At 42.2% G+C, this 22,815-nt stretch overlaps 1 protein-coding gene across 1 annotated transcript in view; it reads left to right on the forward strand.

Annotated features, from left to right (window-relative positions):
* CNTN6 (contactin 6) overlaps positions 1–19,753 on the forward strand; it is a gene marked incomplete at both ends in the record, with an annotated part of 102,338 nt that extends 82,585 nt beyond the window's left edge. The window contains 12 exons of the mRNA XM_084214181.1: positions 1,993–2,120; positions 4,156–4,331; positions 4,680–4,797; positions 5,588–5,746; positions 5,839–5,988; positions 9,935–10,005; positions 12,136–12,370; positions 12,882–12,997; positions 14,193–14,379; positions 17,952–18,064; positions 18,783–18,951; positions 19,620–19,753. Coding sequence (XP_084070307.1) covers positions 1,993–2,120; positions 4,156–4,331; positions 4,680–4,797; positions 5,588–5,746; positions 5,839–5,988; positions 9,935–10,005; positions 12,136–12,370; positions 12,882–12,997; positions 14,193–14,379; positions 17,952–18,064; positions 18,783–18,951; positions 19,620–19,753 — 1,756 coding nt within the window. The remainder of the gene's footprint in view (positions 1–1,992; positions 2,121–4,155; positions 4,332–4,679; positions 4,798–5,587; positions 5,747–5,838; positions 5,989–9,934; positions 10,006–12,135; positions 12,371–12,881; positions 12,998–14,192; positions 14,380–17,951; positions 18,065–18,782; positions 18,952–19,619) is intronic.
* Positions 19,754–22,815: the final 3,062 nt, after the last annotated feature.

The following is a 22,815-nucleotide window of genomic DNA, read 5'->3' on the forward strand; positions in this document are numbered from 1 at the left end:
AAGTGGCAGACCCAGAGCTGCTGCAGCACCTGGTGATTATTGCCAAGGAAACAAAGATTTTTAGCTCAAGCCTAAATCCCTTCCCCTCCCAGCTGCACACCCCAGTGGCAGCAGCACCACAGGGATATCTCTGCTTGTCCTGGCCCCAAATCCACCCTGCCCTGCTCAGGAGCAGATCTTTGTTAAGATCTTCTTCATTTTAATTTTAATTTTCCCTCTAATTTTATGAATTCCCTCAGGGAATGGTCAGATGAGAGTGGGACACGTGAAATTAGGGGGCTATAAGGCACAAGATCACCAGAAATCCAAATTTAGTGCTTCTCCTTCCCAGCTGAGCTGTTGGGAGGGAGTGACAGGAGCAGGACAAGGTCTGATGTGTGTTCCACTTGCAGTTACAAATGTATAAATGCCAGAAGGGGAAACAGAAACACACTGTGATGGGTTTTTTGTGTGTTTAATGGTTCTGATGCTGCTGCCAGCTCCAACTTCTGCTCTTGTGATTGTTCATTTCCTTTAATAATTCAGTACATCACCCAATCTTATGTTGTTAGTAATAAATATTAAATACCCAAGCTGTGATGCATGAATTAGATATTTTCTATTTTATGAAAGGGGCCTTGTATTAGAGTTAAATGTCAATTAAATAAGGGATATAAAAAATGAGGCAGTGCTGCTGTGAGTGAATGGAGCCTGGCTTCCTGTGGAGTTGGGGCTTACACTGAATTTTTTTGAGTGTAAGGGAATGTGGCATTTGGTGCAGGTTCCCTGGTGCCTGTTGAGGACTGAGTTTAGTGGCAAGAGGAGGTGCACACAGGGACCCTCACCCCATTTTTATGAAACTTTCAGGAACTCCATGTCTTAAATTTCTTGTAAATTCAGGAAAAAATTGTTCAAGTTCCCCATTTACCTGGTGGATGTTGAAGAGCTGAGGGAAAACCCCCAAAATATGACAGAAAAATATTTTCTCTGCTGAAATTCATTTCTTATTCAGCTATGATTTGAAAATCCTCAAGTTTTGGATGTGTGTCCTGTGTGATTCTGTAGAAAATCCCCCAAATCCTGAACTCCTGCCCTTGTATGTGACAGCAGAAGGGTGCCAGGCACAGGGGCAGCTTATCCCAGGAAATCATATCCAATCCTTGTCCTGACTTACATCCCAAAGCATCTCAATAACATGCAAAAATTAAATATGAACAAGCTTAAAAATTAATTTTGTCCATTAAACCCAGGAGTGGTCCTGAAATTACCATTAAATGCAATTTCCCCAATTCTCTGCAAACTGATGTGACCAACTCAGTGACTCCAGGGTGGTTTGAGGGCCCCGTGAGACAGTGATGGATTTGATTTGGCTCCTTGGCTTGTGAGGTGGCATTTGAGCATCTCAGCCAGTCTGATAATATCTTTTAATAATCCTGACAGAACTCCACGGGCAGATGGGCTCACACACAACTTTGCTTGGCTTAGGAGCACTGGGATCTGTAAAAAATAAACCCCAAAAAACAACAAAACCATGGTAAAATAGAACACAAGTAAGTAGCAAGTTGAGTCTTTTGACTTTTTCTTGAGATTCCAGATTTTGCTGTAAGAAAGTCACCTGGAAAAGTGAATCATCAACCCCAGTTTGATAATAAAATATTTGTAATATAGAAGTTAATAAGCAGAAGAGGTGAAAATTGGTTAACGTGGATTCAGCTTGCCGTAGAAGAGAAAAATCATAATGGAAATATTTGAATATTAAAAGTAGCACTGCATTTCTGTTGCTATTCCTCTACCAGAAGTCTTTTTTGTTTCTATTTTTCTATTGTTGCCCAGGAATGTTGTGAATTCCCATCCCTGGCAGTGTCCAAGGCCAGGCTGGACAGGGCTGGGGGCCCCCTGGGCTGGTGAAAGGTGTCCCTGTCCTGTCCATGGCAGGGGGGATGAGCTTTAAGATCCCACCCAACCCAAACCATTCTGGGATTCTGTGGTTCCATTTTGTTTGTTTTTCCCCAGGGTGGTGCTCCTGGAGGATGGCAGCCTCAGGATCTCCAACATCTCCAAGGTGGATGCTGGGGTTTACACTTGTGTAGCCACAAACCAGTTTGGAACTGCCAGAAACTCAGGGAACCTGATTGTGAAAGGTATTTCAATATTTCCTTCTTTTGTGGACTGAGGAGAGCTTCAAAAACCCTTCCAACCCAAGATTCTCTGATTTTGTAGCTATTTTATTTTAATATCCTTGTTTTCAGCAGTATCAGAATGGTGCTGTAGCCTGCAGTGTGTCCTCCTCCTTAACTTTGCATCTGGCAAAAATCATTTTAATATTCACCTTCTGACAGAGCAATTAGCACTGATAGAGCTCAGAGTGTGACCTGAGATGGGGCTGCAGCACAGCCAGCAATGAAAGCACCAAGAACTTCGGGGTTTCTGCAGCTCTGACCTCATAAAGGTTCTCCCCCTTCCACATGCTCCATGCATATGGAAAAATCCCATTAAAACATGAAAAAAACCCCAAACCAACCTATTTTGTTTGGCATTTATGAAGTTTATTAAAACACCAAGTAACAACATGGTATAAAAATGATCTTGTTTGCAGGGAACATTTGTTTTTGTTTCCCCTCTGGAGGAGTTTGGGCTGTTCAATTATAGGCCTCATTGCTTCAGCATTATTTTCAACTGAAATGTCAGAACTTGGGAAAGCATAGCTAATGTGCAAATTAAGTTTATTGCTGCTCATTGAGTTGTTTATTCTTTGTGGGAGAAGTCTTTATTGCACCTCCAGCACTCACATCTCCCCTCTTTTCTCCCCTGGAATGGGATTTGCCATATAATGCATGTTTGCTGTTGCTAAGCAAGATAGATGGATAGGGCAGAGCCAAGAGCTTTTAAGAAGCTTTTAAAAGTATTTGAGATAGAAGTTTTGAAGACAAGCCCATAAAAGAAGTAAAAAATATCACCCAAGTGAACATTCTGCAATAGTGGGGATACAACAAGAGGTGCAAGAGGATGGGAATACCATAATAAATTCATTTATTTTTTGTTATCACTACTGAAAAACACACCTCATGCCCAAAGCCAGTGTAATTCCCAAAAGGATGGTTTTCTAGATTTATTTGGAGGTGGTAAACAGCTTCAGGCCAATAATAAAGGAGATTTCTCGTGATAACAGCAGTGCCCAAGGCCAGGCTGGACAGGGCTTGGAGCACCCTGGGGCAGTGAGAGGTGTCCCTGCCATGGCAGGGGTGGCATTGGATGGGATTTAAGGTCCTTTCCAACCCAAACCATTCCAGAATTCTGTGATTTAAGCATCACTTCAGTTCTGGAGTTAATCTGTGATGAGCGTTGAAGTAACCCAGCTCGTGCACATTTCCTTCTCCTCCTCTCACATTATTTTCAGATCATATTAATATTGTTGAAGTGATTCTGCTCTCATTTTCTACATGTGTCTAAATTCTCACCACTTTATAACACTTGCATGCACAAAAGCTTTATTCAAGGGAATTGCTTACAACAAAGTGGTTGTTATCTCTAATCTGTCTGCCAGTCATATCAACAAAAGTGAAGCCATATAAACCCATTTCTTTCCCCTTCAGTGAGCTGATACTTCCCTCCATAAGAGCTGCGAGTTTGGGTCTCGATGTAATGGGTTAAAAATGATCAAATAAATAATTTTCCTGCCTGGGAACGTCTTTGAAGCTGTAACTAGAGCAGTGCTGTGGAGTAAAGTACCACTGACATTAATACAGATTAAGGATGTCAATGTCTAAAGTAAGTGGAGAGGAGCAGCAATTTTGCTTTTGCTGCAGTTTTTGGCCAGGAGAATTCTTCAAGTTTGGAGAAGCATGAGCACATTTTTAAGAGAAGTCTGTAGCTTTGACTGAAATCATAACTATTGATTATGGGCTTTATGAAGTAGTATAATTTAGGTTGTTCCTAATATAAATATAAAGCAATCTAGGGTGTTCCTCTCACATCTGCTCACTCCCAGGCACACAACACGGTCATGGGGCTGCCATAGGAGCGGTCTAAAATCATCTCTATATTAGAGAGAATTCCCTTTATTACAGAACATTTGGGCCAATTTGAAATAATTTCCCAGATGGTACAAACATCCTTCAATAACTGCTATTTTAATAAGCATTTAATTAAAATCATGTAATTTTTTTGTCTCCTCAGAAAGGACCGTGATCACTATTCCCCCCTCTGACACAGATGCCACAGTTGGAGAGAGCATTGTCCTGCCATGCCAGGTGTCCCACGACCCCTCCCTGGACGTGGGCTTCTCCTGGTCATTCAATGGCCAGAGGATTGATCTGAGCAGAGGAATCCATCACTTTGAAAGGATTGGAAGGGTGAGTTTGCCAAACTCCTTAATGAAAGTCTTTGCCACAGTCTTTGCATGACACGAATGTTTATCATAATTCCTCCCTCGCTGTTTATATGCCTGGCAAATCACTGTTTCTTTACAAGGGCTGCAAACATTTATTTCTCTTCCCTAAATTTCATAAAGGCGCTTGAGTTATTTGTGAAGCCATAATAAAAATGTCCCCATGAAAGAAACTGATGATAGCTATGAATATTTTAATTTAAAAGCTGAATTTTGTATTAATATTGAGCAATTTATAAAAATGCCCAGTATGGAAAGCATGTTTTGAGTGATTAGTTTACTTTTTTTTTTTTTTTTTTTTTAATCTCTCCAGGAATCTGCTGGGGATTTGATGATAAGAAATATTCAGCTGCATCATTCTGGGAAATATGTGTGCATGGTGCAAACTTCTTTAGACAGCCAATCTGCAACAGCAGATATAATTGTGAGAGGTATGTCTGTAAGGGAGACACGCGTATCTTCTGGAGGAATTAGGAATTCTTAACATCTGCTGTTGTTTAAATAGCTCCTGGGATGTCAATTCCACATCTCAATAGTGAACTCTTGGCCCCAGAATTGTGGCCAGCATGGTGCTGGTGTTCAGCCAACCCAGGGGAACCTCTGCAGCTCTACCCTGGTGTCTTTGGCAAAAATTTTGGGCAACACAGATGGGAGGGAAATCCTCTAATCTCAGCAGTGTTGTTATTTCCTTCAGGCATCTCTGGGTCATTGTGCAGGCTGGGAAAATCAAAATACCTCATTCCTTTCCCCTATTTGGAGAGAATATGAAGTAATATTTTCTAACTCAGCTTTTTACTGCCAGCAGTGAGGAAATGCTGTCGTGGGAGCAGGTCTGTAAACCCTAGGAGAAATCAGAAATCTGTGTAGTGCACCATCCTGCATTCCTTCTGAACCTCAGTTTTGATTGAATTCTGTAGGAATTCTCAGACTGTTCAATGGTTCAACAAAAGACAACACTGGGTGCCTTTCTTTGTCAGACACAAAGAAGAAATCATTCCTTTGTTTGTAGTTTTCATGTTAGCGACATCAAGACATTAATTTTCCTGACTCATAAAAATGTAATCCAGGCATGGAGCCATCATTTAGGGATGGTGCAGCTTTTATGACGCTGCAGCTTCATGAATAATTCCTCTGACTTGAGAAAGTAAGAGTTGCCCAACCCATTCCAGCGGTGAATCTTCTCTTCCCAATACCTTCCTCTTAAAATGCTGATCGTGTCAGGCCCTCCAGGTCCACCAGAAGATGTTAAAGTTGAACATGTTTCTAGCACAACTGCTGGGTTATCCTGGAAGCCTGGAGCAGATAACAACAGCCCAGTGCAGATCTACAGCGTCCAGACCAGGACTCCCTTCTCGGTGGGATGGCAGGCGGTCGCCACAGGTGAGCAATTCGGGGCTTGCTTTGGAATTTTAATTTAGTGTGTACCATTAATTACCTCAAAAACCCATTGCTGGTGTCATGTTTGCCTTCAGCTCCCGAGGTCATTAATGGCAGGACTCACAGGGCCACCGTGGTGGATTTAAGCCCCTGGGTTGAGTACGAGTTCCGCGTGGTCGCCAGCAACAGCGTTGGGATTGGGGAGCCCAGCAGGCCTTCAGCTCTCCTGAAAACCAAAGCAGCAGGTAAGGCCCTGCTTCCTGCCAGGCTTTTCCAGCTCCCAACTGTGGGAATTTCCCCGAGGCAGAGCCACTCATTCCTACAGGGTTATTTTCCCAATTCCATGGGCAGGGATCCAACGTGTTCCACAAGAACGCGTTACTGGATGGGACTTGGAGCAACCTGGGGTTGATGCCTCAGGTTTGGCTTTTCTGTTTTTCAGGTTCTGTGCTGCTTTAGTGTGTGGGTCTGGGTTCACATCAGGGGGTGGTGAGCTCTGTGCACAGAGCAGGGACACAAAACAATTCCTGCTCCAGCTGGGCACCAAGGACAAATGAGCCAAATCTCAGCCCAGGAGCACAAACCCCGTGGGCTGGAGAGAGAAAACAAGCAGGGTGGGACTAAAGCTGGAATTGGACAATTAACTCAATACACAAATTGAGCAGAACTTATAAAAGTGTCAGACTCTGTGACTGGCTGTCCATTTTGTGACCATTTTGGTTCATCTTGGGTGCAGCCCTGGCTGGGCTCTTGTGCTGCCCAAGGTGGTTCCATTGAGCCCTTTGAATAAATCCCTGCTTTATTCTTTAACTCTGTCTAACCTCTGTTCTAGGGCAGCCTGCACAAGGTATCAGGATGGTGGAAGGTGGTGGGACTGCATGGGCTTTAAAGTCCCTTCCAACTCAAACCCTTCTGGCATTCCATGATAAAAGCTGGAGTTAGCCTCTGTTCCTTCCTTTGAAGTATCCCAACCAACCTTTCAGTCAAGCAATTGGGCAGAACAATTTTTGTTCTCCCAATTAAATCCAAGTTTTTACCCTGCTCAGGGTAAAATGAAATGATAACTCCAGTCTCTGAATGTCCCTTGGCTGCAGAGGTGTTTGTTATCCAAGCATCAGGAGGAGCAGGATAATTTTAACTCTGGATATTGGAGGAAATAAATGACAGCATCCAAAGCCCAGTGAAACCAGCAGCTTCTACTGACTCCAGAGTGGAATCCTTTCTGTCTGTCTGTCTGACCTTTACTCATTTATCTTCTGGGACTTGGCACCTCAGGGGAAGCTGCCTCATTCTTGGGTGGCCAACACTGTCAGTCCTTTGACCTGCTCAGTTTTGGTACAATTTATTTGCAGCCCAGACCTTTGGTTTGTTTTATGTTCCTCCCAACCCCCTGCTTATCAACTGTCTCCCACCTATAAAATCAGCGTTTATGGGATGGAAAGCAGTAAAATGGAAGCAGCTTTTACAATCCACTTTCTCTTCTCTGTTTGTCTTATTTGCCAAGCTCTGAAGTTTGGCAAGCTGCATTTCAGGACAGAACTCAAAATACAGTATTGTACATTACACAGAAGAAAATTCCTTTCTTCTAGAATGTGGAATCCATTTGTTTCTGGGAATAGAATCCCAGAATGGTTTGGATTGGTAGGGACCTGAAAGACCATCTAGTTCCAACCCCAGCACCTTCCAGAGGAGGTCAAATTTTTTAAATTTCCCAGCAGAGTATCTCAAATGAATATTCTCTATTACATGATTGATCACAAAGACCAAATTAATCTTGAGAATGTTTTTGTTGCTGTTACCGCCGTGGGGCTTTGTAAAGTGGGATATTCAAAACTAGACAGGCAGTGAAAGCTTTCATCTTTTAAAGCTTTTATTTATTTATTTAGTAGAGGGATTCACAAGACTGGGGCAACAAGGAGAAAGAAACAATAAAATTATTGTTATTTATCATGGCAATGACACAAGGAAGATTATTTGCGTGCAGTGTAGCTCTGTCTGAAGTTTAACAAAAGAGACAGAAAGACTCACTTCAGGTTTAACTGCTTAACTCCTTCACTGCTGTAAATCTCTGTCTGAAAATGTTGCAGGGAAGTGGGACAATATCAGTTTTTATTAATCTTTTAGTCAGAATAGGAACCTGAAATCAGCAGGGCAGTGTGGACAGCAAATACCTGGCCAGGAAAGGGTGAATTTGAGCTCTGTTGTTGTAATAACTATTTTGCCAGCTAAAATCTGAGCATTAGTAGATTTGTGAATGCAAATGAGCCACTGTTCATTTCATTAAAATGGAGCTGAGAATTAATTGAGCCTCTGTTGGTGCACTCAGCTGTAAATTTTCATCTGTTTCTCAACTCTGACCCAGTTGAGGCTCTGCTGAGCTGCAGCACAAAATTCTCCCCGTGCAAATGTAGCAAGCACCAAACACATTTAACACATGAGCTAATTGAGCATCACTTGGTTCATGAAACAGTGAAACACCAGGCTTGAGAGTTTGTTTTGCTGTTTCCATGCAGTTCTTGTCAGTCTGAGATCGTTTGCCTCTGATGTGCCCAAAGACATTAATTGTGAGTGACAAAAATGAGCAGCTCTGTGAAACCCTCCAGAGGAGCCCAGGCTGTTCACTCTTAGACTCTCACTCTTATGGCTGCACAGCAAAATTGTTCTGAAATTCCTCCCATTTATTTATACATGGACTCGAATCTGGAAATGATATATAATTTGTATATTTAATTATGTGTAATATAAATTATATTATGGGCTAGCATCAGTTCCTATGAACTTTAAGCACTGTTGCTTTTATTGCCACCCCTGAAGCTGGGTTAATGCTTTTGTCAAGGGGAAGGACAAGCAGATATGGCAAAACTTTCCTGAAACCTCTGAAAGAAAAGGCTTCTGAGATGTAAGCATCCCTCCTATTTCTCAACCTACACATCAGCTTTTCAGACAGTGAGAGCTGAATGAAGATAATGACAAAACAATTTTGGAATTTCTGAAGATAGGGTTTGGAGATGGCACCACCAAATGTCCTGCAGAGGGTTCCTGTCTCTGCCTGTTCCAGGGATGTCCTCTTCTCTTACACTTCTCCAGGAGCTGAAAAAGAACATGATATCATAGAAACACAGAATGGGTTGGGTTGGAAGGGACCTTAAAGAAGGAATATAAAGCAAGAGGCAGGAAATGCTGATATTGTCTTTGCCTCTCCACCATGAGCCCCTTCAACCTCAACAGAGTTCCCTGATCCCAGTCCTCTACCTCTCACACACCTGTGGAATGCTGGAGAAATCCAACTCTCCTCAACCAACTTTCAGACGTTTTTAGTCTTGGGACAAGGAGAAAAGCAACTTGTGAGTTTTGAATTCACTAAGATAAGCATACAACCAATTAAAAAAATTAATATATTGCTCCAACAACATGTTTACTGAACAAATGCATAATTAGTAAATCAGTAGTGTTGCAGCTACAGTCTGAATGGAACATCATTTTGCCAATTAGTTGATGAGGCATAATAATGTCAGATACTTGATGCTCCCAGTTCTTTAATTAATTTTTTGAACCAGGGTACTCATGTATCAAATTCATCTATGGCTTCAGCCTTAGAAAACGTGTAAACATAATTTCAGTTCATTTCAAATGGGCTGCTGTGCAATGTAATCCCTGTTCCACTGCTGAGAGGTGGAATGGCTGCAGGTGAGGTAGGAAATGCTCTGATCCCCTCCTTGGAAAAGCCTCCAGGATCACTCAGTCAACGTTTGGCTGACCACAGCTTTGTCCAGAGCTGGACACAGCACTTGAGGTGTGGCTTTAGCGGAGGGACAATCCCTGCCCTGCTCCTGTGGCCACACCATTGCTGATCCGGGCCAGGTCACCTCAGCCTTCCTCCCCACCTGGGCACACCTGGCCTTGTCTCCAGCTGGTGTCACCAGCACCCCCAGGTCCTTTTTTGCTGGGCCACTTCCCAGCCACTCTTCCCTCCCCTTGGAGTGCTCCATGGCTGTTGTGAGCCAAGAGCAGGACCTGCACTTCCCCTTGTTGAACCTCACACCACCCATGGGTCCAGCCTGCCCAGATCCACACTCCCACCCACATCAGCGCCAGCTGGGAGCTTCCTGAGCTCCAGATCAGCCATAAGGGCACTGAACAGGGCTGAGCCTTGGGGAACAGCCGCCAACACCAACCCCTTTTCTCCTGCAGTTCCTGTGGTGGCACCCACGAACATCGGCGGAGGAGGAGGGAGCCGCTCCGAGCTCGTCATCACATGGGAGGTAATTCTGAGCTCAGTTAACCCCAGTGTCCAACAGGGATGGATCTGTGGGTGAAATCACAGCCCTGCTGAAATCCAAAGGCTTTTGGCCACCGGCTTTGGTTGGGCCTGGATTTCACCCTGGATGTGGAGAGCAAACAGCCTGTAAGATATACAGCGAGTTTGCTGTGTTATAGGGAACAATTTGTAAAAATAAACAGTTTAAGAGGCATGTTGTAAAGATGTTTGGAAGTCTGCATAACCCTCTTATCTCCATTGTACAGGAGGTGCTTAACACGCTAATCTGCTTGGCCATTTTCTGCATTTACATTTTTCCTACTTTTGTTTACATGTTTTCCATTCTGGAACACTGTGCTGACAAGACATATCCTATTATGCGTTAAAGGAGATGAGCCCTTTAATTCTGCAGCACTCCAGCAAGAGCAGAGAATACACATTTCCAGAGCAGTTAATGCCAGACAAGTTGCAAAGGGTGAGTGCAGGTCATTTCAGAGAGTAGAAAGTGAGTGCTGTGGGAAGGAGCCTCCTTTTCCAGCCTCCCAGCAGCTTCCCACAGGCACTGGGATGAAGGCAGGCAGCCTCTGGCAAAGCCTGGGAAGTGATGGGGTAGCTGCTTGGTTAAAAAGTGAAAAATCAGATCAAAAGAAATTTTTTAAAAATCCCCACTAGATAAATAACACCGCTGATGTTTTCCCCTCCCTGTGCTGCAAACAGAGTGAAATTCCACTTTCCCTGAACTAAGTTTTCCTCCATCTGCACCTTTCACTCTTTTGTTTCATTTGCTCCTCTTTGGGAGCAGAAGAACATGAAAATAGAAAACAACCTGAGAGATCTCAATCAAATTATCCTGCTGGACTCTGCAGTGTGTCCCAAAAAAACAATCAGAAGAAATCCTAATTATGGCCAGCAAACAACCCTGAACACGACTCTGCGGCTTTCTGTGATGAACTCACTAAATGTCTTGATTAAATCTGAGGTCACAGAAGCCTCAAAAACAAATTAAATGCTCTAGAAAGTAGCTTGAACGCCTATAAATCCCCAGTGAGGCATCATCCCTTACATTTAACTCTCTCAGGGCTGGAAAAGAGATGGAGAGGGGAATATTGGGTGTTGGTAGAACACTGAAGGAAACACATGTGTTATAAATGCCAGGGCAGGGTCATTATTGGTATTTTTATTATTAGAATTACAACGAATTTATGATAAAAATAACATAAGTGCCCTGAAGTGCTTCCAGATTTCCTCCTATCATCTCACACTGTTTGTGCTCCCAAGACTTTGCAGGAGAAGAGGTTGGAGCCAGGACTCAGATCCTGACCCTTCTTCTGTATTTTTGCACCATTTTCCATGCCTGCTTTTCCATGCCCCTTCCTTTGATGCAAGCCTCTGAAATAAATGCAGTTTTACTGAAAAACACTTCCTTTCTCCATTTAGTCCTGATTTTATTTCATAAATGTCCTCTTGCTCTGAGAATGTGGAAGTATTTTTATCCCATGAAAAACCAAACTTCATGCTGGACACGGTGTTGCTGTAATTGCCTTTTCAGTTTGAGCCTTTCATACGTATCTTGACATGAGATTTTATTAATAGAAACATTAATTTTGCCATGTTGACTTGCAGGAACATTTCTGTTCCGAGAACTTAAATAAGAATATGTTCATGCACTTGAGGCTTTCTCCTTGCTGAAAAAAACACATCAGTACTGTACTCAGAGGCAGGCAATTATACAACTGACACACATTTCTTTGTATACATTTGTTCCTTCCCAAGTCTTTTTTTCCTTTAAAATAATTTATTTAAAATTAGCATTCCTATGCCCCTTTGGGGAAAGGAAAAAATCTACAAGCTACAACTTGTACCGAGCAAAATGCTTTTAATTTTGCAAACTTCCTGCCTGAAAGAGACAACTTTAATGGAGCTGATCAGATCTTTTGTTTCTAAATTGATTGCCCCGATAGATTTATTATTTTGATTTTTATTTCAATATTACATTGACGGATGGGGCAAACATTATTATCTTCTCCAAGGCACAGCCAACTAAATCAATACCACTAAAATACAGTCAGGGAATGAAGATTCAATTAAAACTGTGGATACATGCAAACCTTTATTGACTGCCTTGTCGCCACAGCCAGTGTCAGAAGAGCTCCAGAACGGGGAAGGTTTCGGCTACGTCGTCATGTTCCGTCCCCTTGGCTCAACAACCTGGACCAAAGCTGTGGTGGCCTCAGTGGAATCCAGCAAATACATCTATAGGAACGAGAGCATCACACCCCTGTCTCCTTTCGAGGTCAAAGTTGGTGTCTACAACAACGAGGGAGAAGGGACCCTGAGCTCCGTTTCCATCATCTACTCAGGAGAGGATGGTAACACCGGTTACTCTTAGTGGGAAGGGGTGTGTGGCAGCAAGAGGTGACAGATATGGCCAGGCAGATCTCACAGGGTTTTTAAGGGCCATGCTCAGACCTGCTCATTGGATGTTTCTAACAGAGACGTGAGGCAGGAGATGAGAATCTGAACTAAAAATAGCAATGGGTGAATTTCCAGAATGATTTTCAGTAGAGGGCCTGTTTCCACTCATTTGTCCCCAAGGTGCTCCTGCTGAGTGTGTTGGGAAAACTGGGAGACACTCAAAGGTGTTGCTCTCAGAGGGTTTGGTCCCTCAGACCACTCAGTGTGGCTGATCTCTGAAAATCTGCTCCAGCAGAAGGGGAATGGACAATTCTGAGAACAGGTTTTGCTGACATCCCGCCATAAGCGGAGAGCAAACCTCATGGTTACAGCAGAAGCTCCTCCTGCTGCTCCCCCAGCACCTCCTCCCCTTGCACTGTCCCTGTGGTCACACCATGTCCCACAGCTGTGTTTTTCCTGTCCCAGAGCCCCAGATGGCCCCGGCGGGCGCCTCGGCGCTGAGCGTGTCGGCGGCGGCGGTGGAGGTGTCCTGGCTGCCCATCCCCTGGAACCGGCACACGGGCAGGGTGCTGGGCTACGAGGTGAGGGGCTGGGCCATGGGTTGACAGGCTCTGACACCTTGCAGATGTCCATTTCCTGTCCAGAATCCTTTTGGCCTTCTGGTTCCTCCTCCCGATTAACAAACTGCTGCTTCCAAGTCAGCGGAGCTTTGCCTTTAGTTGGCCGTGCCTTGGAGCTCTCCCCCTGCTCTCATTAGCAGCAACCCACCTGAGAGAATCAGGAGGGTTTACAGCCCAGAGCTGCAGCTCTGTCCCAGACTTTCTGTGCTCAGATTTGGGGACAGGCACACGTGGCACTGCGGACAGAGCAGGGCAGGTTAAACGTCCTCCAGCGCTACCCAGAGATTGTGCTGTCGTGCACTTTTAACTTCTCCCTCCTCTTAATAAAATCATTTAGGTTGGAAAAGACCTTTAAGACCATTAGGTCCAGCCATTAACTCAAACATTTGAAGAGTGCAGTGGAGGAGTCCCTATCCCTGCAGGGATTTAAAAGCCGTGCGGATGTGGCACTTGGGGACGTGGTTTAGTGCTGGCCTTGGCATTGCTGAGTTAATGGTTGGACTTAAAGATATTTTCCAACCTAAATGATTCTGACATTTTAGGATTAAGTAATGTCAGATATCATTCCCAGTCATTTTACCTGCATGGTGAAGCAATTTCTTTTTTTTTTTTTTTAATTTGTAGATAAGAGGAAAACAAGTCAAAAACACTTTAAATTCTGTTCTATCACTGCAAGGTATAAATGAAGGTAATAAGAGTCATGTACAGTCCACAAGCCTTCCTAAATCAATTACTCACTGAAAAAAATAGCAGGTCTAAACAGGTGTCACTGAATCAAAACTAGAGCCAGGATACACAATAATTAAAAACCTCTTAGATGATTGAGATAAATGGATTTTTGTACCTCTTAAGGTTTTCTTTCATTGTGTTCAACCATAAAACCAACAAAGCTTTTATCATTCCTTACCTTATCAAAGGTTTCCTTCTGGACATCTGTAAATTTAAGGATTTCATTTAGTTCCTTAATTGGGATTCAGTCTCTGAAATGTTATTGCTTCTCTATAAATATTCATGCCTGGGTTTACATCCTGCTAGATTGGAGTACAAAAAAATCCTGTATTCCTCGAAATCTTCCTTGTCAGCATGTCTGCTTCCCAGCCAAGCCTCTAATTGCTGGAACACAATGAATTGCCTGTTCTTTGTTCTCGCTTTTTAGGTTTTATATTGGATAGATGATCCCAAGGAAAGCACAGCTGGGAAGGTCAGAGTCAGTGGGAACGTGACAGCCAAAAACATCACGGGCCTGAGAGCTAACACGGTGTATTTCGCAGCAGTCCGAGCCTACAACACTGCGGGGACAGGGCCCTCCAGCACTCCAGTGAATGTCACCACCAAAAAATCCCGTGAGTATTGGATTTGGTACAGCAGGGGTGCCACTTTTGTGCCAAGAATGACACAGGAACAGGTGAGAGGCAGTATTGCAGAAAGAGCAAAAAGGAAGGTTTCATTCAAGAGAACCGCGTGGTTTTTATAGATGATACAATAGATTTTATTTGATTGGCTAACTAACAAAAACACCTTTTCCATACACCATCCTTGAGAAGAACAGGAAGACAAAGTAGAAAAACACCACCTGTAGATTGTGTATACTTGAGTTATCACATCCTTCCAACTACCTGAACGTTCTCACAAGCCGCTGTGAGAGATGCTCGCTGTTTCTCTCTCTCTGTCCCATGGCATCCACACAAGGGTCCCAAATTCCCAGCTGGGACAGGCACATTCCCCGTGACCCATCGCTGCCAAAGGCTCCAACAGCAAGGAAAACTGAATCCCAAATTTCTCCCTAAGTCAGACAACAGAATCTGTGACTGAGAAACTTCCTCTGGTCCTAAATCAGTGCCCACAAGGCAGGATTGCTGTTTGCCCTGGAATAGCAGCCCCCTTGCTTTCAGGGGATTCCAGAGATGCAGAGCCCCACAGGTCATACAAAAGATTCTGGGGTGAGGCTGTGTGGGTTTGGGGGTTTTAAAGGAAGCTGTTGAAAGCACAAAATACAGAGGGGGTTTGACCCCTCTGAACTTTGCACTTCAGAGCTCAGCATAAGGGATACACTGATATAAATTCAATTTAGTTTTGTTTTATTTTAGTTAATAGTAAAATTAAAGCCCTCTGCTGTTTTGTTTTCCTTGGAATCTATTTCCCCAGTAAATTATTGATCAGCCCTTTAGCATAAAAGGGAAATATTTCTCCTGAGTTTCACCAGTTTTCCTCTTTTCTATATGCTGTTCCATGCCATTACTCTGAGTGTAGGATAGGAACAACTTGTAGAATGAGTTAATTGATTTTTTAAATTGCCACAAAACCAACATTTACTGTAAATAAAACAATCAAAAATAAAGCCAGAGAAGACATTTCTGAAGGGCTCAAACAGGACCCATCCCTGGAATTGTTCAAGACCAGGTTGGACGAGGCTTGGAAAAACCTGGGATGGTGGAAGGTGTCTATGACCATGGGAGGGGGTTGAATGAAATGAAATTTAAGTTCTATTCCAACTAAACCATTCCATGATTCCATTAAATTCATCACAGTCCATTTTTCAATAGAAATAGATTCATCTCTGGGAATTCTTCCCTCTATTCCTATGTGCATCTCTATGATAGACAAGTTAAAGACATGGCAGTCAAATGACAAAACACAGAAGGAATAAATTTGCTTTTGTTTTACATCTACTTTATCTTCTGTCAAATTCAGGATTGTGCTAATGGTTCATTTAAAAATTAAAGTCAAAATAACCTTTTTAATATTTAAATATATAGATTAAAATTTCAAGCTCTGTCTGTGGAAGATGCAAGCACTTGCAATAAGAAAAGAGATAATATGTCAAGAGAATATAAACAATGTGCATCTGGAGCAGGAGATGGAGCTCCAAAGTAATAGCTCTGTCTTCCTGCTCAGCATCCAGCATTCCTGCAGCCCTCTGCTCATCCCATTATTGCAGGGCCTCAGCAGAGCTGAAATGATCCCTCTGCCAAAGAGGTGCAATTCTGATTGAAGTGTTCTTCTCCAAGATCGATGTAAGGTCTGAGGTGACATCCTGGTTTCAGTTAAAAGTACTTAGGAGGTGGAACTGAGGTCCTCAAACCATGGACATGGCTCCATAAAGAGCTGTTCTCTTCTGGTTCCTTAAATATATGGCATGGATTGCAGAAATTCTTCTTCCTCCTCCTCTTTCCTCTTCCCCTTCCTTTTCCTTCCCTCTTCCTTTTCCATTCAACTTCCTCTTCCTCTTCCTTTTCCTCTTCATTTTATTTTTTCATCTTCCTCTTCTTTTTTCCCTTATAAATAGATACATATACATGATATGAAATATATCAATATTACATATAGATACTGGAAATACTTGCATGGATAAACCTCAGCACAGTACAGCAACAAAGCCAAGTGTTACCTAAACCATGCCAATAACATCAGCACCTCAATAAACTGGAGCAGATATTTGGGATTTCTGCTGTTCTTGACAGCATTGACAAGAAATTAATTGAGGAAACAATCTGCCAGTCTCAGACCTGGAACTGCTTGGTTTTGCTAGCAGATATTCCTACAGATTTGGGAAAGTGCTCTTTACCATTTATTCTGGTTTCTGGCTGGGAAAAAAACCCAGATAATTTTGTTTTGCAAATCCTCCTGTGGTGTTTTTTCAGCCCCAAGATCATGAATTAAGATAGCTTTAAGTTTCTATGTCAAAAAGCTTTGGTCAAGGCTGTAATTCACCCATTTTTGAGTGATTTCAAACCTCTTCAGAGTGCACAGCCAATGAAGTATTTGACATCCTTTGCCTCTTGTGACTATTTTGTCATCCAATTCCATATATAAAATGTTTCCTGAAAGCAAAAAAAGAGCTTTCAAGCCATATTTAAATAAATTTGCAGCTTGATGTATGTGAGAGTAGATAAATGTCTTCATGAAGAAATGAATCTTTTCCAACACTGACAGTGTGGCTGATGGAAGGACACCCCTGGATATTCACCTGGGATCTCCACCAAAACCTCATTCCCTACCAGAGGGATGGATTAAACTTCTCCAAAGCCATGAGGCAGATGGATATGAAACAGCAGCACCCATCCATTTGTTTTATCTCTGTGGGAAATGAAAGAAATTATCACCAAACCAACTGTTCCTTCCAAGTGGAATCCATCACTCACCAACACACAGGGGGGAAGAGAAGGATCCCAGATTAAACAATTTAAAATCAGGGCTGGAATGTGTTTCTCCAAATCTCTCCTCATTTTTATCTCTGTTTCAACCAGGGCCTGGGAGGATGTGCCATGGAACAGGAGAGAATGTGTTGGCCTAAATCTGAGCTCAGTTCAAAGGCTCAACTCCACCCTCACATGTTCACACGGGATTCAATTCCAGTCACTTGTAGGCAAATTTTCAAAGTCTTCACACTTAGGCATAAAAAGCCTTTGAAAAAGCTGCTCTCAGCCTATTGTGCTGAGAATTTCTAAAATCCTACAATGTTTCATGGTGGATCACATGGAGACTTTCATGTGCAGCTCTTTGTAACCTGTCCTGGATGATGGAAATCTTGGCTTCTGTAGTTTGCTCTCACTTTTAGCTTTTCCTGAGATCCAGACAGCAAAACATCCTCTAGGACATGGAAATACAGAGAGGAACAACATTTTCCTTCCACAAAATCTCTCAAATATAACTTGAACTGTCAGACACTGTCAGGCTGTGCCTAATTTTGCAAATGAAGTCTCACAGTAAGAGGTTCTGTGCTATGAATAGATCTTTATTCTGACTAATACCAGAGCAATGATGGACTGGAAAATGGTTTTTTGCTCTTTTAGGTTGGAATCACCCAAGCATTTGCTACTCCCATATCAGCAGCTCATTCAGCTACACTATGAAAATTAATACTCAGTTTATCTCGTTATTATCATAATCCTTTTTATTTATTTATTTTTTAAAGCACCAAGTCAACCTCCAGCAAACATCGCCTGGAAGCTGACGAATTCCAAAATCTGCCTGAACTGGGAGCATGTGAAAACAATGGAGAATGAGTCTGAGGTGTTGGGCTACAAAGTAAGTGATTTCTTTATCTCATCAGTCAGATATTTTGGTTACAGTACAGGTACAGAGATTTGGTGGAAAGTGAGAGCTCATTACCTGGAACCCTGATTTTTCTGGATTTATTGGGATGGTTGGCTGATGTTTACACAAATATTCATTCAGAGTAGGACTTCTTTATCCCAACAGAGGGATTTTCTGTCCCCAGTCCTGTATTTCTCTTGTCCCCTTGTAATCTCACTTACCTAAAGTTTCTTGCTTTCATATCTCCAGGGAAGGAGTGGCAGAAATGTTTAAGGAATAGAGAACAGCCTTTGAAGCATTAAAGGCAGTCATAAACCACATTTAAACATTCTCACTCTCTGGCAGTTCATAAATGGACCTTTAAGAAAGACACTGAAATATACTCACACAAAGATCTGTGTATGAACCAAAAAGCCTTCCTGTACATCTACTTTTAAAGGAAATATAAATTTATTTTAAAGTTTGGTTTCAGTGCAGAATTCTTTGATTATCCTTGAGTTCTAGGAAATCACCTGCTGTGGTACCCACCCTAAAGTCCTGCAGAATTTATTAAATTGCTTCTAACACCCTGCAGGATGCTGAGAGTGCTCGGAAAACTTTGGGAAACGACAGAAGAATCTCTCAGTCCCCCCCCCCCCCCCAAAAAAAAAACATTAAAACTTGCACCAAAATGAAATAACTCTTGTTTTCCAATCCCTTTTCTACTTAGATTCTGTACAGACAGAACAGGCAGAGCAAAGCCCATATCCTGGAGACAAACAACACTTCAGCTGAACTCCTGGTCCCGTTTGAAGAAGATTATCTCATCGAGATAAGAACCGTCAGCGACGGTGGCGATGGCAGCAGCAGTGAGGAAATTAGGATTCCAAAAATATCGAGTAAGTGAGAGAATTTTTTCCCCCCCTCTGAATGCTGTTGCATAAGAAGAAATCTGTGCCTCTAAGCACAACAGATTCCCAGATTGTCCCTTGCCATAGGTGTCCTCCCTCCTGGTGCTTTTTGGTGCTGGCTCCTATAAATTTGTCTCTGATGTTCTGACATTAATTAGAGGAGAGGGTGTTTTGCTCCACACCTTATTTTTAGTGCAGGTCTCCACTGCCCTGGCATGCAGAGCTCAGGGAAGGACACAGGAATAAGATTTCTTGGGAAAGTCAAAGTTCTCACATGTAATGTGGCCCTAAATGTGCCCTGAACAGATCTCAGCCCTGCCCCATGGCTGTGCTGGGGTGGGCCAGGGTGCAGCCTCTGCTCTCATAAATAATTTATTATTCATAGAAAAGGGAGCATTTTTATATTTATATATCATAGCCCGTTTTGCAACAAAATAGTCAAAACCCTCTTGAAGAAGATACTCATGGGAAAGGTGAGATGTGGATCCTAAACCCTACTCCACTAAATGGCCACTACAGCTTAATAAACAAATAAAAATAACATTTGTGGATAATGTTCCATCTTGAAAAGAGAACAGACATTGCTGTTAAGCTAAAATGCAAAGAAAAACTAATTTTCGACACAGATTTACCTCTGTCTGTTTATATTTTTACAGGTTTAAGCTCTGGAGCAATGAAATTATCCCAAAGGATAAACCATCCACTGGCATCTGGGATCCTGCTGTTGAGTTCTGTTCTCCTAAACTCTTTTCCTTGCTGGTTCCAGCAATACTCTGCCATGGACTTCTAAAAATAAAAAGTGTAGATTTTATCTTAATTCTTCACCATAACCAACATTCCTGAGGAAAATCAGCACTGGGGAGGGGGAGGGAGGTGGAAGTGGTCTGTCATTAAGAAAATATCAGGCATCAATGTTCCATGAGTTTTTAAAAATCGGCTTGGAAAGGAAGGGGTAAATCAACATGCATTAATTAAACGGAGCGACGCCAAACCTAATTTGGGATTGACACGTGGGTGGTCTCAAATTTTCTCCAAGTAGTTGTTATTGGAGCAGCATTTTAATGGAATGTCAACCTGTGCAAGCTGATGCCACGCAGGGGAGCAGGGATTTAAAACTCTTGTGATGTGGTTATTATTTATCTCATGTTCTTCGATGTATCCTGTTTAAAAAAAAAAAAAAAAAACACTTTCAATTAAATAAAAGCTATTTGTTTACTTTTTGCACTTGTCTCTATTAGAGGAGGTGTCATACAACACATTATTTGAAGTCCCCTGTGCTATTTTCTGCAGGAAAGGGGAACTTAAATAAAATAAAAGGAGTCTCCTATGGACCAACCCAAAGAGCAGTGAATTCCACGGAAAAACTTTGAGCAGGCCTTGAAGCAGAGCTGAAATAGCAGCACCTTTTCTACCATCAGATATTTCACATATTCTCAAATCCCTTTTAAAGAATTTTCCATGCAAAGACTGTTCTGATCAACAGAACTTCCAGAGACACTGAATATTTTCTGAGGGAGAACTGAAATCTAGCTGTCACTAAGCAGGATCAGTTGGTCTCTCCTGATTTTGTTATTCTTTGCTATGGCTTGAAAGTGTAGATTCGTCTTTGAGTTGGGTGTGAAGGTAAATGAGAAGAACATTGATTTTCATCATCTTGAAATATAAATAAAAGCAGCTAATTAAGCCCTTCAATCTCCTGAGTCCCCAGAATGACAAATTAAACACCAGAGCTTGGCTTTCAAGTCAGGAGATGCAGCTCAACTCTTGAAGCCACGCTCCTGCCAGCCTGAGCCACGTCTGATAAAAGGTGTTCTTTGCCTGATGTCATTACTGGGAAATCTTTTCTTCCTTCTCACTTTGCTCTGAAGTTTATTTTCTTTTCCCCGCTGTCAGATCCGTGTTGTGTCATCTTTGTAAACATTTATAACTACAAGATAACCAAATACCCCAAATATTTTTGAAAAGGGGACTGTTGAAATGAGGGTGAGGATGTGCCAGCACATGAATGAGTGAAAGAAGTTCAGCTGAGCATGGAAATCCCTCAAAGAACACATTAAACCATGTTGGTTATCCACAGGCATGGCAATAGGAATTCACAGAGGAAGCTCCAAAGCTTTGGTACCTCCTCAAGGTCCCTGCCAAGCCAAACCTTTCTCTGATTCCTCACAGAATCCCAGGGCTGGACTGGCAGAAAATAAACTCAAAAATGATAAAATCATTGCAGAGCTGCATGGCAGAGAGTGATGTCCAAGCAAATAACTCTTCACAGGATCATGGAACGGTTTGGGTTGAAAGGGACATTAAAGATCTCTTCCAGCTGGTGATATTTAATAACCCCCAGACTGCATTCAATGAAATATTTTCTAGAGGTCAGTCCTATTTGGTTTTGAGAGAGCTTTTTGCATCATTCCTTCCTAGCAGGTGTCCAGCAGGAACTCTGCTCACTCCCAGACCTTCTGTGCCCATTAAACAACAGGTACCTTTTATTTCCCTTCATTAAACTGAATCTGAAATTCTTATACTTCATCACATAAATGTAATTCTCTGCTAACTTTACCCAAAACATCCTTTTATTCAAGTGAAAAGAGATTTTCTGCAGAGCAGTTACAGCTCAATGGAATGCCTGAGCGATGCTTAATTACAGAGAGGCTCTGGAAATAAAATGTCACTTTTAGAAGTCTGTCCTCTGGGATTTCTACAAAGTTCCTAATCACAGGAGTTATTAGGAAGAGGTTTAACACAGCTTTCAAAAGAGGAGAATGGTTTAGAAAGAAATGAATGTGCTACAGACAATCCTGATAATACCTTAATGAAGTAAAAACATTTTTTCCTTGCGGTGGAAGTAAACAATGAAACACTTCTTCAGATTTCTTCTCACTTTTGTGCACCAATTGTGTTCATTTCTCGCTGTAGGAGACCCAAATCAGACTCTTTAACCTCAGCATTTCTCCATTTTGTCACTCCCATGGGACAACTGCAGAATCCCAGGAATATGAGTGAATGTTCCCTTGCTGAATTCCCTTGGAGCTGGAGCTTCCAGGGTGAATATTCTGCCTCAGGAGCAGAACTAAGCAGACTTAAGGAGAAAAAACTTTAAACCCAGCTCCTCCCACCCTCCCTAAATGACTGCAGAACTTGTGCAGGTTCATTTTCTCCTCTTCAGCTCCCCAGTCCTTTTGTTGGTGTTTCACCAGGACAAATTGAGCCTGAGCTGCCCAAAGCACTGAAAGTCCAGCTCTTTTTATGTGAAAGTGTTATTAAAGCAGCTGATGCTGAAATGGAAAGAGTTCACATGGCTGGCAGCTTTCATTAAAAAGAAAAGAGAAAGGGTCAAAAAGAATTTTGTCACTTAGAGTTGCAGGAAAAACTTTGGAAATAGGAACAGCACAAATCCCCTAAAACCAGAAGTTGAAAAGAAAACAGCAGAAAAACTCTGCAGTGCTCCTGATTTTTAACAGCCAAGAACCTGAATTAAAAACCCCATTTAAAGGTGCCCAGGAAAGGGAATTTTGGGCCCAGACTTAGCAGATTTTAGAGAAAATCACAGACCAGCCAAAGTTTTCAGACAGCTGGAAAAATAACACCTATTTTCTTTTGATAACCTAAGCAAAGTACCAAAACATGAAAGAGACTCACAGTCAGGGATTTTCATTTTGAATTTAACACATGAACAAAATATTTCTCCATGAAAAAAGCAATTTTGAGCCTCTCCAAATGTTTCCATTCACTCCGAGCACAATGTTTCTTTGTGATTTACGAGCATTTAAACTTTATTTAACACCTTCTCCCTCCTTTATGGGGCAATTTTTGAATAGGAATGCCAAGGAACGAAATAAAATAGCCCATGTGTGT

Source organism: Fringilla coelebs (genome assembly GCF_963513975.1).
Source record: "Fringilla coelebs genome assembly, chromosome: 13".
Taxonomy (NCBI): Eukaryota; Metazoa; Chordata; class Aves; order Passeriformes; family Fringillidae; genus Fringilla; species Fringilla coelebs.